This window comes from Halichoeres trimaculatus, unplaced genomic scaffold, assembly GCF_033239565.1.
Source record: "Halichoeres trimaculatus isolate MK-OKI-2021-1 unplaced genomic scaffold, fHalTri1.1 fHalTri1_scaffold_16, whole genome shotgun sequence".
Classification (NCBI taxonomy): domain Eukaryota; kingdom Metazoa; phylum Chordata; class Actinopteri; order Labriformes; family Labridae; genus Halichoeres; species Halichoeres trimaculatus.
In genome coordinates, this window is record NW_027437194.1 from 19,472,839 (window position 1) to 19,491,104 (window position 18,266).

Sequence of the window (18,266 nt, forward strand, 5' to 3'; positions counted from 1 at the left end):
TTTCCAATCCAGCGGCTTGCAGAGCGAGGGATTTATTTTCCCTCGGCCCGGAGTGAAGAGAAAGCCTTTACTGTTAGCTGTCCAGGCTTCAATTCGATGAGATCCCCAGGGTGAGATATGGATTGGCTCTGAGTCTAAAAATTATAAATACCTTGTCAGAGTGAGAGTGAAGTGGTACTTTAGCTTGAGCCCCAAATTGGCCTCTGGATTACAAATTCAGCCATTGCCATTAGTGTATAATTAGCTGAACGCTGCCAAGCAGGGTATGAAAACCACAGGCAAACACAAACGCTGATACTTGCACATAATAATGTGCATGCAACACTCTATCAAATGCATTCAAATCCTGTGCTAAATAAACCCAAGCAACGCAGGCACCAATCACTGTAATACACTGTCACATCACAGCTGACCTGCAGCAGCTCCAGCTGAAGGCAGCCGAGCTTTGAAGCACATCCTTTATAAGATAAATGAATGTTTATAACACAGAACGCTCTTTGAAGGGCAGCGAGCTGTTTCAGCGCCACTTCCCTCGTTCTGCAAACTTTGTCATGTTTACAAGATGCGATTCAGTTCTTATATTTTAATTGCAAAACAACAAAAGCACTTTTCACCTCGCCGAGTATGGGTTCAGCTTCCTGGGGATTTTTCTGATTCTTTGTCTGAGATGTTTTTTCAACTTCTTTAAGGAAATCAGGTTCATTCTCACATTAATTAAAGCTGTACTTTTTCACTTTCTTTCCAAGTCAATAGCTTCATTTATTTACAACACAAAACAAAAACTGAGCAATGATTTGAGTCTGTTTTTCTTTCCATTCCATTGTGTTTAAAAGCACTAATTGAGTCTAAATTCTCACATTTTTCTCTCTTTTAGGTCTTCAGGTCATTTTTCCAGAATACCTGCAGGAGAAGTTTGTCCAGTCAGCTCTGAGCTACATCATGTGCAATGGGGAGGGAGAGTACGTGTGCCATGAGAACCAGTGCATCTGTCAATGTGCGGACGAGTATCCCCAGTGCAACTGTCCCATCACCGACATCCAGATCATGGAGAACACGCTGCTGGGGATGTCCGAGTCCTGGGTCTCCTCTTACAAGGACTTTGAGAACTCTGGTGAGCCAGAAAATCCTCTACGGTTTAATTTACTAAAATTAGTGAAGAATATGAAAAAACGCAGAAAGCCAAGATAACCTCATGATGTGCTCAAAAATAATTTAAAGCCAATTTTCACAAGTTGGAAAACAAGTCCTTCCTTTAATATCTCCAGTCCAAAATAAATAATTGAATTTCTCTGAAACTGAAAAAGAAAAAGTTTATTCATGACACATCCTCCAAGGTCATGTAAAGAAATATTCCTCCCACACTAATTTTTCCATTCTCATTGAATGCTGCAAAGGTTGCCTTATAAAATGTTGGACACAGTGCAGGGAAAAAAAGCACATGGAGAGCCCCGCTCTTACGTGAAGAGGCCCTGTGTTTATCTATTATTGATACGAAATAAAAGTGTCCCAATAAAACCTGCCAGCAACAGATAAATATATTTATGTGCCATAGAAGAAAGCTAACTTGAGTCATGGAGGTCCCTGAGTGCAGTGCAGCTGTGTAGAGGTGGTTGACAATTGAAGTGCCACATAAAGTGGAGAGGCTAAAAAATGCTGTTCTCATGGACAAAGGATCAAATTGGGGTATCAAAAGTTTTGCAGAGTGAAAAGAGGGTCGGTGTACAAAATTTTCATACAGTTTTCACTTTGAAAACATTCATAATTTTGTTTTTCCTTTTTTGTTTATAGCTTAATATGGAACTTAAACCCACCTAGCCACTTAGTGGTCCCTAGCCTGGATAAATGGGTATGGTTGTGTCAGAAAGGGTGTAAGGTGTAAGACTGTGCCAAATCAACATTCAAACCATTAAACCATTTGGCGCCCGTGTGGTAAAATTTAAATCCCTCATCTTTTTTAACAGTTGTATGACCGACTGTAAGTCTTTTCTGTGAAAAAGGGAATAAAATCCCTGTTTCTGCAATTTCTATGACCGGTATCTATTCACCGCAAGAGATCTCTCATTAAAGAGGGAGTGTTAGGATAAACGTTATACTGTCCCTCTCGGACCACCTCAGTAGCTTTGCATTATTTCACTAAATGTATATATATTTTAGACAACTGTTATTTCAGCCTCTGTCTAATATACTTCTTTTGGGGTACTGTTCCTTTAAGGCTCCTGCATCCTTTCCCTTGGATTGGCAGGCAGACCTGAGTGTTTGAGATTTCCACAATATATGAATAAGTAGCAGTTTGGAAATCTGCAAAGGTTAAATATGGACATCCACTACTGTTACTTTTGATCCATCAATAAATTTAGGGAAATCATAATACCCCTCTTGAAATACAACACATTTAGGGAGTGATTTTCCATTTAACTCAGTTTTGTAACCTGATAAAAACTACTAACAGAAGCTTTAAGGACATTTAAAATCCCCAACAAAACATGAAATAAAACTGTCTCAACATAAATTGAACTAGTTTATATTTTGATTTAAGTTATTATTTTGAGAGACTGGATAAGGCACAGTTCAAACAAAGATTTGCATCAATCCCATAAAAGTACACAAAAAAGAGAATTAAACTTGAATTTGACAAATTAATTAACCTTGAATTTATGGACAAAGTGCCAGTTTGTAGAAAGAAAGAAAATTTAAAGATCATATGGGGTCATTTGCTGTGAAACACCACACTGGCATTTTATTTGTGTCATGTGTGTGCAGTGAATATTATTCAAAGCTTTATTTTTTTTCCCCCTCGCCTTTCTTTATTTACTTTTCCACTTTTACTAAAGTCAAATATTAAGAAAATAAGATTTATCCGATCAAAGCACATCTGTTGTGTCATAACAAACACACAGAGCCTCGTCTGATTAGACTCCTGATTGAATTTGGGAAGTGCTTTTATGACCTTGTCAGTCTCTTTTTAAAACAAAAAGGAAAAAAGATGTGATTCTGTTGGATATCTACTCCCACGTTTAATGTTTATCTCAATTTTTGCGTGTGTCCAAAGAAATGGGGCTTAAGCATTATTTGTATGTGCAACATTTCCCCCACTTCTGCTTATAATCCTGTGTTGAAAAGCTGAAATTAAGCTTTCATAGGGAAGTTCAAAGAGTTTGAATACAGTTCATTTCAAACAACGAGAGATCTGCTTAGTTTAGTTGATTTAGTTGCCCATCCCTCTTCCCAATTCTGTGTTGCATTAATTATTTAGATGCATCATTTTGCTCGGAACAAGTACAAGAGAATTCTCAAAGGTGCCTAAAAGCTTTGGAAACATTAGATATGATAAAATATTTGTGATTATGAGTCCAGAAGCCAACACATTAAGACGCGATGGCACAAGAGGTAAAGTAGGGTGACTGTAATTGTAAAAGCTGGGATCCTAATAAGATACTTAGAGCTGGATTATTTGTTCTTTGGGAGCTGAACCTTGGTGGAGTTGCAGCTCGAGACACACATGAATATCGACCCCTCATTGTTTTGATGGAGCAGTTCCTGTTGAGAGTATCAGACGAAAAGGTCCTGGAATAACCTACTTTTACCTAAAAAAAAAAGAAAAAAAAAAGAAAAAGAAGAAGAAAGAGCGAGAGAGGTACTTGACACCCCTGAAAACTGGGTGGAGATACATATGGCAGGCTGAAAACATGGGGAGAAGGCACTTTGCCTCTTTGAAGAAGAAGGAAAAAGGAACTCTGACGTGCCTGGGAGGAGAGTGGAGGGAAAAATCCTGACATTTCGCCACTGTTGCTGAAAAAGAGCTCCCGAGTCTGTGGTTAATGCTGTTAAACTGTCTCGTTGAGGTCTGCAGGGGAGGAACTGTATTACTGTGCAGGGGTCTCACTTTCAAACTGTGTATGCACAAAACAGGCCCTGAAATTGGTATACACCACCTTTCACACTCATTTGGGATCTATGAAAAAAACATTTGACAGGAAAATGTGCACACCTGTTGGCAAAGTCTGATGCATGTGTAAGAACAACTTGGAGGCAGAGGAAAGTAGTGGACCAGGCAGTGAAGGTGAACAGAAGTAAGATACTCTTCTGTGAATGAGCATATTTCATGTGGAGGCATGATTTTGGTCTGGTGTGCAATTTTTAATTCACTTTGGTATTTGGGTTAAGTAAGACCTAATAAATATAACTACACTTGGTCATTGTACACAAAGTTTGATTATCTGTGTTATGAGTTCTCTATTAGTTGTTTGTTAATTGTGTTATTGTACTTAAATATGTTGCTTTTTCACAACAATGGGTGTAATATTGTGATTTCACCAAAGGATGATGTGGGCAGTGTTCCTAAATGTGGCTTATAGGTCAAAATTTTAAAATATTGAAGAATCATGGGTCTGAGAGGCAAAAATGTAATGTCCACATATGTGGCTGCTGGGTCTTAAGAAATTAAAGAGGGGGTACTGTGCCTCTGGTACCTCTGTAGTAGCTTTATACAATTTGAATCTAAAAAGAAAAAGCAATCCCTGTTTGGTCTCACTGGTGTTTAAAAAAAAACCTTATTTCAGCCTGTCTGCTTGCTGCCCCTTTAAAGCTCCCTGCTCCACAAACCCCCTTCACTCTGATTGGCCAGCCCCCTGTTGAGGCAGAATAAATGGCAGACCATAATGTTTGAGACTCACCCCTAACGTGTCACAAATGGATTTGGAGATCCTTGGGGGATGACCTCATCATTTTAACAAGTCTTGTTAAGGTCTTGTTTTTAAGAACAGACCATTATGATCAGTTTAACAACAGATTCAGGCATCTTTACCAAGTATGAAAAAATAGTTGAGAAAATGTACACACAGACATCTTCAAACATCCTGCGTTCTTATTTTATACCCATGTTTAAAATATGTGAACATGTAAAAACCTCCTCTTTATGTCTACCAAGTTTTTAAATTGCTTTGTCACACGGTCACATCTTTAAAGTGTGCATGACAAAAACACAAACTGTAATCTCTAATCACATCAGAAGGTGCAAAGATACTGTGGAGTAAGGTGACAGTAAGCTCGTTGACGTTTTCTAAAACTATGCATTGTCATCTAATTATACTTTTAATAGACTGTGATGGAGCTCATGGAGACGGCTTATTCTCTCTCACTCTTGTGACATGTTCATCACCTGCACTTATTAAAAGTGTTAATGAATAAATCCGGGAAGTTAAACTATGGGAGGCTGTCACAATCCCCTAAATCAGCTCATACCAATGAGACGGAACCCAATTACATAAGTCAAGAGGTGCAAAAAGACATGTTTCTATGAGTAAAAAGGTAGACTAGCAATGTGACCAACTTAAAAACTGAAACATACAAAGACCCTAGCTACTCCACTTTTGCTTGCACAGGATTAACTTGACCCAAACTTCTTTTGCAAGTAATGTCACCATGGCCATCCCAAACTCACATTTTGACCATTTCACTGTGAAACCTGCCTCCAAACCAATATATTTACAGATCAAACTTCTGTTAATAATTTCATTGGGGCGGGCTTATTGTAATGACCTGTACATGCAAATATTTGACACATAGTCACTGGCTGTTTCTCATTCTTGCATTGTTCTAGTTGCATTGTGCTAGTTCAGTTTAGCAATGTTTACACTTGACCTTGGTTTTGTTCATCAAAGGAGTTCTTCACCAAACCTTTGGACAACCAATGGTCTCTGGGGTTTTTCTCTGGTTCCAAATCTCACAGAACTAGACCAGTTTCACTGGAACCTGGCATCACTAAATTATTCTCCTGTTCTTAATTTGCAGTTAGCTAAAAGCTTTCAAAGGGGCTATGGTCACTGTATACCAGCTGTACTGCCAGGCACTCGTAGAAATATTAAAAAAAAAAAAAAAAATTGGTAGGAAAGTGACTCATCTCCATTATATACTTAACAAATTAATATTCCTTGTAGCTAAGAGGAAGAAAATATATGTCATATTGTTCATTTTAATATTAAGTATTAATTAATTATATATTGTGATTACCATATTATATTATATTATATTATATTATATTATATTATATTATATTATATTATATTATATTATATTATATTATGTTATATTATATTATATTATATTATATTATTGTTATCATTTTTATTTTTTTTGTTGTTGCTCAAATTAACACCGGTGATGTGCTTCTTTTAGATAGTGTCATTTAAAAAAGATTGGTACTTCCTGAATTTATGGTCACATGACAACATATCTACACAGTTGTGTAGAAACAGGGGGTGGGTCTACTTACTCCACTCTCACCCTTCATATTCTTTTATCAGGGATGCTTTGCACTCTTGTGTAAAGCACCACATAGTCATGCAACAGGTCCATTATACTGTTAAATATGAACCCCGAGTCGATAGTTTTCTTTTTAACTCGGCTGCTTACGTTGGCAAGTTTCAGCCTTAAATTACTCACTCCATTATTTATAATGATGTGCTTAAATTTATCTTCAGAGATATAAACGAGCTACTCCGAGGTTCCTTGACTCAGTGTTTTCTTAATTCAAACATCAAATAAAAAGGAAGAAGAAAGGGAGTCTTTGTACTATCTTCCTGCCCGTTGTTGCTTTAAAAAGAATCAGAGTCCGTGCTGGAAACAAGGGTCAGAGAGCTGAACTCACGGAGTGTTTGGGGAGACGAGCCGGAGTAACATAAGGACAATCATCACCGCTGCTGGGAACAAATGTGGTGAGGCGGCGCTCTTCAGTACGAGTGTGAGAGCACAGAGTAAGAGGGTGTTTACGGCACAAAGGGACTCTATTCTCTGCAAATACTCTCTGCAGAAGCAATCCAAAAGAGTAAACCAAAGACCTCCAAAAGTGTTAACTTGAGAAAGACAGGACAGGAGGGTGTTTGGTGTCCACTGCAGCATCTGGGTAACAAACTGGCTTTCAGAAGGTGCTGAAGATGTTTTTTGTTTTGCCATGGACAAGAATGTCAGAGTGCTGCTGAGAAATATTTCTAAGTTTGGAGCTAATTTTAAGATATAATTGCATTATGTTCATGACAACAGTTTAACATATTTAGCAAACCAAATGATAACACCATCTCACATGAAAGCAACTCCCCCAGGAATGTTTTAGCTGTATTTTGTGTGGTATGAAACACATTGAAATTTATTTTGTTAAACCTTACCAACAGTAATGGACATCTACAGCTAAGATAGTGTCACTTGACATGGTTATTAGCACTCAACATAAATATCTGTTTATTTTGCATTAAGTAAGTTTTCGGAGAAAGCAGGGTGAGATTCTTTGTTCAAAAACAGCACTTACGCTGATTAATGGGCAGTCATCAAAGAGTTTCTGCTTTGTCCTGAGGGGCCTGCTACAATTAACAAACAGTTCCTTATACAAGCTTTAAGGTGAATAAATAGCACATTGTTGATATCGAAACAAAATTAAAAACATAGAAGATAAAGGTGGAGTTTGACACAACAGCTGCTCTCCAAGCCACCTACAACATATAAATGCAGTATGTACTGCCCATTGCTGACTGCTTTTGAATGTTGTATGTAGTGTGACTGCTCTGTTGGGTCTGGTTTTAAGTATGCTTTGTTCATGCGTAGTTTGACTTTGATGAATGCTGTAAAAGTGAACAGTGAGATGTGTGTCCCTTTCTATTAGGACTAGTAGTAACAAGATTCAGCATAATCTCTTTAAATAACTTTGCTATTACTCTAACAGACTCTCAAACATTTGTGTTGTTGTATTGTAGCAATAGTGCTAACTTAGTCCAACAGGTGGCAGTCCTGCATCTAAAACTATGTGATAAACAGCTAAAGAAACAAACAGTATTATTGTATGCTTTGTATGAGTCAGAATGTGAGCTAGAATGGCTTGTTGCAAACTGAGAAGTCATCCTAAATTAGTAATCACATCTGTGAATTTTTTGGCAAAATGCAGTTTTTGCTCTTTATGCCACATACTACATTGAAAGTTTTAAGCAAATCAGTAGGCACTGCTAGCAACGTAAGTGGATTCTAAAACAGCCTGGGGCTAACAACCAAGAGGAGCAGTCAGACACAGGTAGAGCTCGTTAGCACAAAATCAGTTAGTCTTCTCAGCGTTAATGATTAGTCTTCACTTTTAAAACGATACTGCAGGTGCCGCTGCAATGTCTGTGTGAAGGATCAGCCAATCACTTAACTGACTCCGCCTTATGTGCTTTGATTGACAGACCAAATCATTATGCTGAAAAGCACTTTATGAAATAAAAATTGACTTTGAAAAAAAAGTGTTTTTTTTTTCAATTTATTTTTATTTTATAAAAGCTTGGAAAATAGACAAAAGTCATTTTTTTGAAAGTTTGAAATTGTTAAAATAATCATTCTGAAAAATTTTATTATAATAATTGGATATTAAAGAATAATAAAACATATTTCATAATAATACTGCCATATTTTACAATATAATGGCTGTATCACATATTTTCTGTTATTTATCAAAATCATATTTATTTCAAAATGTTGTTTTTATCTATTTAAATATCAAACTTTTGGGGTTTCATTAAAAACTACCATCAAATGGGGAATCATTTATCAGGAGAATACAAAAGAAATACAAAAACAAGAAAAACTTAATTAATTAAAAAGCCCAAATTGGCATAGAAACACATCAAAATTAGTTGAGATTCATTGCAGAACAGTTTTCCTGACAGTCTGTTGATTGCTTGTTTTTTCACCCAGGATGTCAATTAAAAGTTGTGTATTCTTCTAAAGCAAACACACAAACCAATGATGTTTGCACTCTGCATTGTTAGAAAATCCACAGCAGCTTCATATTTGGTCACAGGTATAGTTTTGAAAGGCAAACAGAAGAACTTGTGAATAATGACGTAAATGGCTCCATCCTTGAGTGGAGAATGCGTCATCTTTGAATGCTGTCTTTAACTGAATGTTTCCCTCTTTGTTGACTCTTTCTGTCACTCCCCCACATTTCCTCTCCACTCCTCACGTCCCTGTTTGGACATCTGCTCTCTCCACACTCCATCCTTTTCTGTCATCCAGATGAGTTCAAGTCCTTCCTGAAGAGGCTTCCGTCCACTCACTTCCTGCCCATCAGCAGTGTGCATCTCCTCTGGGGCAGCGACTGGGACCTCCAGGCTCGCTACCGGCTCCTTCAGAGCTCTCTGGAGATCCAGCGGCACAAGATCCAGCGCACTGCCCGGAAGCTCTTCGGCCTCAGCATCCGTTGTCACCACAACCCCAACCACCAGATGCCTAGGGAGAGGTGGGTGGAAATGTAGCCTGATTGGAAATAGAATGAGGTTTTCCTCAGACACAAAGATTGTTACCTTTGTTCAATGTTTGCTGGAAAACTAGTCGTGAAAAGATAAGCAACTGATGAGTGACACCTCTGAAGGACATTTCTCCTTTGAGAGGATTTTGCTTTGATTGTTGCTTCCTGAACCATGCCCAGTAAAGATTTCATCCATTATAGACTTCTACTTATAGCTCTGTTGTTTCTGTCCATCAAGTCGACTTAGTGCTGAGGCTTGCACATGCCCAAAGCACTCTTGCTCACTCTTGTATTTCACACCGCAATCTGAAAAGAAAATGTAGCAGTGGGAGTGTTCTTGATAGGTCATTGCACACATCTGTCACCACCTACTACATCTGAAGCTTAAGAGCCACTCTGCAGATGTGCTATGGTGTCAGCGTGGCCCAACAAAACAGAATCTTCCTCATCTGCTGCAGGGAATGTCAGAGAACACTAGACAAAAAAAAAAAATGCAAAGTTCCCAATTGTTACTTGAAATACTCCTAAATCTGTTCTGTTTTGGGGGTGTCACCTTATAAATGGAAAAGAAACCGTAAAATATTCATTTAAGTGGCCTGGAAATGAGCAGCTGTCAAGCGTCGCTGACAGAAAAAGGAGCACAGAGAGTTGGCAAAAGGTTTGTTCTGAAGCGTTATCAAAGAGCCGCAGCGTGCGCTTCCTCTTCTATGGAGTATGCATCAAGGGTGCCTGATGGCACTGGAAATAAGAGCAGCGTGTTTACTTGCTTGCTCGTGTGAGACAGCTTTGCATCAGATGGAGGGCTTATTTGTTGCCATCACCTCTGTGTGTTTGTGGAAGTGCGCTCTCTATACATGCATGAGTGAGGCACAAGTGGTCTAATGCTAACACTCAGGTCCCATATTATGCTCCACAGTTATGTTTTATTTAGATGTGTTTTGATGCTCAGGAAAAATATGTTTTACTTCATCCAAGTCACAAGGTTTTAATGTCTCCAGCTAGCTGTCTGTTTGAATTCATGGTCTGTTAGCAGAGCTAGCTTTACATTCTCCTTGCATGTTGATGCCACTTTACTCACAGCCCACATGTAACTTCTAGCCCATCATAGCATTATAGCATCGCCTTTTAACCAAAGCTTTCCCTGGTATTCTCAGGGTGTCCGCGGGGTCTTAAAAAGTATTAAAAGTTGATAAACCAATTGTGGGAAAATTAAGGCCCTTAAAAAGTATTAAAAAGTCTTAATCGTCATGTTATGAGGTATTACATTTTATTATTGGTATTCAAGCTTTGACTCCAAACGTATCCATAAATATTTATTTTCCTCCTTGGGACTCTTACAAATTAACTTGATAACTTGATTGGAAAATGTTTTCAGGGTCTGAACCTTCAAAAATAACCACACTTGGTGATTGGACGATCATTCTGCTCGTTACACTCATCACAGACCAGCGTGAGGATCTAGAAAAATCTTTAGCATCTCAAAATTTTTCTCTCTAGATCATAAGAGTTTCTCTAGCCTCCTGAGAAAATGTCTCAGACGTTTGATGACCTGGGATCTTGGATTCCTACGATTCAGAGAAAGCTTTCCCTGATCTCAGCTGTTTTGGAACAAATTTTCTTTGTTCAAATCTCCTTTTTACTGGATAAAACTCGATGAGATAAGGTATTTATCAATACAGTTACGTAGCGCTGTTCTTTGAGACGTGACAACAGGCAAAGTTGTAATTTTGTGGAGCGTGGGCTATACGTAGCGCTAGGAGCCCAACATATCCGTAGGCTAATGTAACAACAAACTCAGTTTGTACAGTAGTTTCGTCGCCGTCCGTATGTAACACTGATAGAAAGAAAACAATACAATCTCAAGCACATGTCCTAAATTTTAACAATGATGAAATAAATTCTTGTTTCTTTCTCTGTGAGTTGGCCTAAAATAATTTGTGGGAATGGGAATGTCAATCAACCTGCCTTTAGTTTGATTCATTCTTCAAGCTTTATTCCTTCTCAGTTTACCTAACTTGTGTCAAAATGCAAACTACAGTTGTCAAAGACAACAACAGCTTAAAGTCGGTATAAGGTCTTATGACTTTTTGAAAGGTTTTTATAAAAGTCTTAAAAAGGTATTGAATTTAACCTCAGGATTTCAGCATATACCCTGATTCTCCAAAGTCCAGGGTATGACATGGAAAGAAAGGGAATGCCTTTAAAAGGAGTGGTAAAAATAAGGTAAAAAGCACAAAAAATGAATTAATTAAAGATAAAAACAACTCACAGGTTTTTAAATAACGGTAAAGTTGGAAGCTATTCCAGTTTGCTAGCTTGCACTGACAAATCCAACTGCTGTGAGTTATGGTACAATACTTGTATGATGTGACAAAAATTCCCTGGGAACTGTATCTTGTGGTTACTGAAAAAAAAAGACTGGCAGAAAGTGCTATCATTTCCAGAATGCATTGGTTTTTAAAGTATTTTACCATGACATTTTGATACAGTCCCTTACTGAAAGAATGTCATGTTAAATTGACATCAGTCTTGAAGTATCAGACATAGAGAAATAAAATAACCAAAAATCAGTTCAACTAGCTAATAGTTTGCTATCAAGGGTGCTCACATAATTATTCACTTGGCAAAATTCCTAATTTTAATGCTGCAGCACACTATTAACCCACTCCAGTCAATAGAAAAAGTTTGAGTTCCAGGAAGAATAGAATGTGCTAATGCTAGTGCTAATAAAGGTCTGAAAAAAGTAAGAAACAGAGGCTGCTTAGCAAGAAAGGTAATTCTAATTCAAGAAGAATTTACAAAGCTGTATAATGTGACGCACAATGCTAACAATGCTAGCAGCCATTGGAGATTTGCTGATAAGTTCTGCCCGTCTTTCTCTTTTTCTCTGGTTTAAGAAAAATGAGTGCGCTTTACTCCAACAGAGGGACTTAAAGCCTCATCTCTCCTCTGGGCAGTCTGATCAGAGGATGAGGGAATTGATGCACAGCCGAATACTCATAAAGCATTAGCCCAAGTGTTTTCAAAGTGTGAGCCAACAACCTTAGGGAGGCCTTCCAGCACGTCTTCAACCTGTCACTGAGACTGCAGAGGGGGCCGATGATGATGTGAAAAACATCTTGCCTGGCCCCACTGGCCAAGAACGGGCACACTGGGGTTCTAAATGACAGCAGGCCAGATCCCCTGTGAGAGAGTGTTTACATCCCCTCCAGTTCATACATTAGTCCACAATGGGGAGGAAGACGCTGTCATCCACCTGCTACTCTGTGCAAGGTCCCACTTGGAGAGGCGCTGCAAGAAACATGCTCATTGATTCTTGGAGTGGTTTTAACACAGTCCAAGCTTAATCTGCTGGGAGAGTTACCCAGAGCCATGAATGTGAAATCACAGATTATTCCATCTGCATTACAGTTTTTGACATCTGCAATCTCGCATGCTTTCTACTGATGCATTATTTAGGTTTGAGAATATGGAACATGTGTGAAAAGGAGGATGTACAAATCACGTGGGACGTATAGGAGAGTCATTTTTGAAAAGCACAGGCTTCTGGGGAAATCACTGTAATCCTAGATACATATATTTTAATATATTGAAGAAAAAAATATATAATAACTTAAGTTAGCAGTCTTTATACAACAGAAAGCTGGTTTATGACATGATGATGTCCTTGTTTGATTAAATGCACTGAAAAATAAGGTTAGACAGTGTGAATATGGGTTGCTGGTTTCAGTTTAATCAGGTGCTCCATCAATACAGGCTACTATCCTCAAGCCATTGGCTTCTACTCTCACTAGAGGCATGAGAGCTCTAAATGACGAGTCAACCATCAGTGTCTGTTTAATTTGCAGTTTGTACACTTTTTTTATGCTGTTAATTATTTCCTCAGGGCAGATGTCAGACAAGATTTAAAGCTGAAAAAACACAGCAAAGATTTTCAGTGTTGTGCACTTGTATGTTCAAAGACAGTAAAATTATAAACATAATTAGCTGGAAATAAAAAGTTGTCCACAGGGGGCGCTAAAATCAACACAAACCACTAGTTCCTCAAGTGAGCTTTAAATAATGTTTGATAACTTCTGGAGGGTTTTTGATACATATTTCCCAACTGCCTGTCTTGAGTTGCAAAGACTGTGAATATGGAGCATTTGAAGAGACTCAAAGGACATGATACAAAGTGAGAATATTAAAAGATGTAACCTTTACATGGCTCGAAAGATCAACAATCATCACCTGTATTTTAGTTTTTGTGTTTACTTTCCCAGGGCAGCTTAATAACCTCTTCATCACACTTAACACGCAGGCATAATTATAGGTGTGAGTCTATGTACAGTATGTTCTGCAGAGCTGGGATAAAATTAATGATAGTGTTATATGCATTTAGTGATAATGTGTTGACTGACACATCTGAAAATGAGAGTGATGCATTCACGACACACCAGCTCCTCTTCTGATTCATTTATCTCATAATGCTCACATGGAGCCTTTAAGCATCAGTGTTATGTCAGTCCCTGTATGCTTTTAGTCTAATTAGATTACGTATGCAAAACAGGGCACGATGAAGTCACGTATTACTAATTGCAATTATCATAATGCAAACTTAACTTATCCAGTTGGACTTGTGTAAGGGTTTTATGTTTTAAATAACACTGGCACTTCTCATTTTCTTATTAATCAGGTCAGCCAATAAACATATTTACATCAGCTAATGAAAGACAGGCATTACATCCATTGTTGGTTTGGCGTAATGAAGAATGCATATCACCACCTTATCCATTTTTTGTTTACCTCACAGCAAGGCACCCATTCATTACGAGCATCGTAAATTGCTTGTGAACACCATAAGTAATTAAAGCTGCAAGAAGCATTCAACAGGCACTTGCACTCTTAAGCAACATGGCTGACGTAGCATGTTCTCAAGCCCTCAAAAAAACAACTTCCCTTTTAAGGGTTAACAAATAATCATAAGCAACTTCATTTTTACAGGTGGTGGTCATGTCAATTTTGAGGATTTGTTAGAACATATGTGTACAAGCTTAAAACTCGTTGTGTGCAGATTTGTTGACAAGGGGCAACATTTTGGAATTTTATGGCAAGATTTTCTGAAAAAAATAGAATTCAATGCACGGTAAAAACTGTGCACCACGACAAAAAATTCTCACGGTTTTCTGTAACACATCAAGACTAACACCGTAGGGAGTTGGGGGTCAAAATGCAGATAATTGAGATTTTGCTTCTGAGTAGCAGCATTTCATTTCCTTCTGCCAGTAAGGGGTGCTGTGATTGTGATCAAATAATGTCATAGGGATATGTCAAGGCTACGACCCTCATTTTCCATCAGATTGGAGCTTCAATAACTGAGATAAATGAAGTAAAAACTTCCTTTTTAAGGGGTAACACATAAGTATGAGGCTTTGCTAAAGTGACGCTCATTGAGGAAAAGAAAATCATCTAATAGATTTGAATTGTTTATTCTTTTGAAGCTGTGAACCAGATTTTGATCTGATCAATTGAACTCACACAAAGTGACATTTAACTCTTTCTCTGCCGTTGACATCTATAGACGTCAATTATATTTGCCGGCTGGCAGTATGAAGCTCTCTGCTCTGAAAACGGCTGGCAGTGAATGAGTTAAAGAACTCAAGAAATGGCAGAAAATGGTTGATTTTCATCAGATTCTCAAAAACGTGTTATCTCATCACATCCTGTCAACAATTCATTGTTGAAACACATTTATTCAAGTTTCAGAGACAGAGTTTCAGTTTTCAGAAGATCACCTTTAAGGTAACAGTACTCCCAGCAGCTTGACAGCTGAAATCTGTGAGGGGATGAAAGTGAGCAAATGTTGTGAAATTAGTTTTTAAGCATGTTAAAGCCCTCAAAAGCCCATTCAAAGCAGCCAGATAGCAGTGATATTTTTTTAATTTATTAAAAATTAAGTCTTCACAATGCCTTGGTGCCAGGACCCCAACAACTGTGTGGAAGCTTTGAGCTGCTCTGCATTGGATTTGCTATTGCATTCATTGTAATAAGTGCAGCAGCTTGCTTCGAGTAGAATGGACGTAGCAGTTTGTCTTTGGTATAAATGATTAATGGTGACAGATATGAAGTAGCATCACTCTCAGCCAAATCATTTGCATCCTGGCTATGCATTGGCTTCAATTATTCATGCTAGAAGTAAAGCATATTTACAAATATGAGTACAACCTCTAATTAATTGTAGTGCCCTAGTTTAAATTGATTTGGTCAGACCTTTTTTCTACCAGTTTTTGCTAGTCTAGATTTGTTTAGTTTTTGACTTCTAATTTTTGGTGAAAGGCAAGACTATTTAACATTTAACCTCTCTGTCTGCAGCTGTAATAGCTAAGTCATAGCTCTGGATTTGGTTATTGTCTGAAGTACGTTTGGTTTACTTGTCCCATCATGTTTTGTACACGGTATGTGACGATAACTGTGCTCTGAGTTCTTTCTATTTCTGCTATATCTCATGACAGCATAATTATGCTACAAAGGGCTTAAATACACCATAGTTATACAGATAAATCAGGTATGACGATGCCTGCCAGCTCATAGAGCACATACAGCCTCTGCATTAGTGTTACACACATTATAAATGAATGTGTCACAGCTATAATCTTAACAACCTTAGCACAGCCTTGGCTAGTCATAATCCCTGCTAAAGCCTGTGTCAGTTTGCCTTTGTAGGGGGCAGTGAGACAAGCTTTCCCCCCTCATGTAGTGGTGTACCTCCTGCATTACAACACAGCCCAGCTTTTCTTGATAGATGAATCACAGGAAATACAAACATAGAATCGTCTCTTAGCCTCCATATTATCACCTTGTTGTTAAGACTTATTTTTATGTCTGTGCCCCTTCTGTTGTATTCTCACCCTTTTTTGTCTTTAATTGGAAGCAGTCTCGTTTATCCTGCTCTGGTGTCCTCTTTGGCTCCTTCTTTTCCTTAATTGTGCAAAGAAGGGAGCAAGGATCATCTGAATACTGTTGCTCTATAATAAACACAGGGTATTTTTTTAGTTTGTTTCATAAGATAAATCCCAGGCAAAATTGTACTATTTTGGGAACAAATAAAACAGAGTAAAAATAAAGGTATGGGATATATGTGATGAGTAGACAAACTGTCAGTATCAGAGCTGTACTGTGTGCTCTCATCCTGACAGTGCTTACTCAATCTCAATCAGTCGATGGAGTCAGGGTGATGCAGTTGGATGTGAGCTACACTTGGTGTTAAAACTCATTTCTGAGGCACCTAATTTGGACTGGGCTGGAGCTAGCTATTCCATGGATATACAATCAATTTTATGCTACACTAGGTGGGAAGTGCTGTTCAGTTGTTGTTCTGTTTGACAGAAAGGTAAGATGGTAAGGTTTTGCTTACAGTTGATTTGAATTTAGAGTCCTCATTTGGTTATCCTCCACTTTTACACCTTTTACAATGAATTACTTAGTTCACCCCAGCAAACGTTTCCCAGTAATGAGCCAGGCTGACACAGTTTTCAACAAGCCCAGCTCTGTGAATTGGCTACTTGATACAATTGATAATAGTTTTTTGGACATTTTTTTTTCTTTTTCAAAATTATTATTATTATTATTATGATTATTATTATTATGATTATTATTATTATTATTATTATTATTATTATTATTATTATTATTATTATTATTATTATTATTATTATTAACATTTATGTATTTATTTATTTTTCTTTATTTTTTTGTTGCAGCCAGAAGAGGGACTGTTGTGTCCAGTTGTGACAACTGCTGGAAAATTTGAGTGTGGCATTACTTATAAATAGTGTGATTCAGATACAAACAATACAGAGCAAGTGGTAAAAAAAAGACAAGTTTTGCGATGCAATAAGTCTTGTTTGGTTAAAAGGTGGCCCCGAATGAATACATTACACATACTGTGCCCATTTAACCATATGCAACCATTCCAGTACACAGAGACGCTGCATATTCTACATAAACCCTTGCAAATGCTTAATGAATTAAACAGTGTCTGATTCATTTGCATGGGTTTAGCAGGATCAACAACCGAGCAATCCTTTTCAGATTCAGGATCAGTGTTTGTGACAAGTCTGGATGGGTTGTCTAATGAAAGAAAATCAAAAATACTTCAATAAGCCTGTAGAGGAAATTGTTTTAGTTTACAGCTAGTCCCATAACAAGGTGTTAATATAGGAAAAGTTCATAAAATAATCATAAAAAAGTTAAATATAAGCATAAAATGTAAAGTATGTACATCTTTTTAAGAAATATATGGTATAAATAATGAAATAAAGTATGGGTATTGCACAGAGGTAATTATTTAACATTATTTTCTTGAATAAAAATGAGTCCGGAGTAAACCCAGTGACTCACAGAGCGAGGAGTGTACAATCTGATGACCACAGGCAGGAATGTTTGATTGAGAATATGAGATGGAACAGAGTTTGTAGAAAGTCAAGTGCTAAATTTATTTTGAATCACTCATTTAAAATGTATACTTACTCTCTTTATAAATTCAAAGAGTCAGCATCCAGCAGGAACTGGACTTTGGTTTCTGAGGTAGCTAATGTAAATATAGGAAGTAATGGCAACAGTATCTCAGGAGAGCCAGCACAGTGGTATATCTGTACGTGTACCTGTACCCCCCATATTCAAACTGGAATTGTCAGCAAACACAAGCTAAGAAAAGGAAACACTATAGGCCCATCTCTCTTTACACATCCCACATCAAACTGTAATTCTACAGAGAGGGAATAGGAAGTCAAGAAAAATCAAAAATTCTGTGCCTGCACCAGAAGATTAAGACATTTCATCTCTCAGGAAGAGGCAAGTGCAGACATCAGCACACTGGTGCACTTAGGAGATTGCTCCCGAGAAGTTGCATACCAAGCCTGCACGGAACAAACAACGGGGAAGCCACTGATTGACATCATCGAGTGTGATACTGCTTTGGAAAGACAACATCAACTCGTGACAAGGGTACCACAAAAAAACA

The 18,266-nt window shown here is 37.8% G+C and overlaps 1 protein-coding gene and 1 long non-coding RNA gene across 3 annotated transcripts in view; one reads left to right on the forward strand and one right to left on the reverse strand.

Moving 5' to 3' along the window:
• Positions 1 to 18,266, forward strand: part of brinp1 (bone morphogenetic protein/retinoic acid inducible neural-specific 1) — a 278,377-nt gene that overhangs the window by 253,803 nt on the left and 6,308 nt on the right. For both annotated transcript variants that reach the window (XM_074690229.1, XM_074690227.1), the window contains exons 6-7: positions 875 to 1,111; positions 9,034 to 9,256. In XM_074690229.1, coding sequence (XP_074546330.1) covers positions 875 to 1,111; positions 9,034 to 9,256 — 460 coding nt within the window. The remainder of the gene's footprint in view (positions 1 to 874; positions 1,112 to 9,033; positions 9,257 to 18,266) is intronic.
• LOC141805278 (uncharacterized) overlaps positions 9,171 to 18,266 on the reverse strand; it is an 84,233-nt gene continuing 75,137 nt past the window's right edge. The window contains exon 3 of the long non-coding RNA XR_012599709.1: positions 9,171 to 9,246. This is a non-coding gene — a long non-coding RNA (uncharacterized LOC141805278). The remainder of the gene's footprint in view (positions 9,247 to 18,266) is intronic.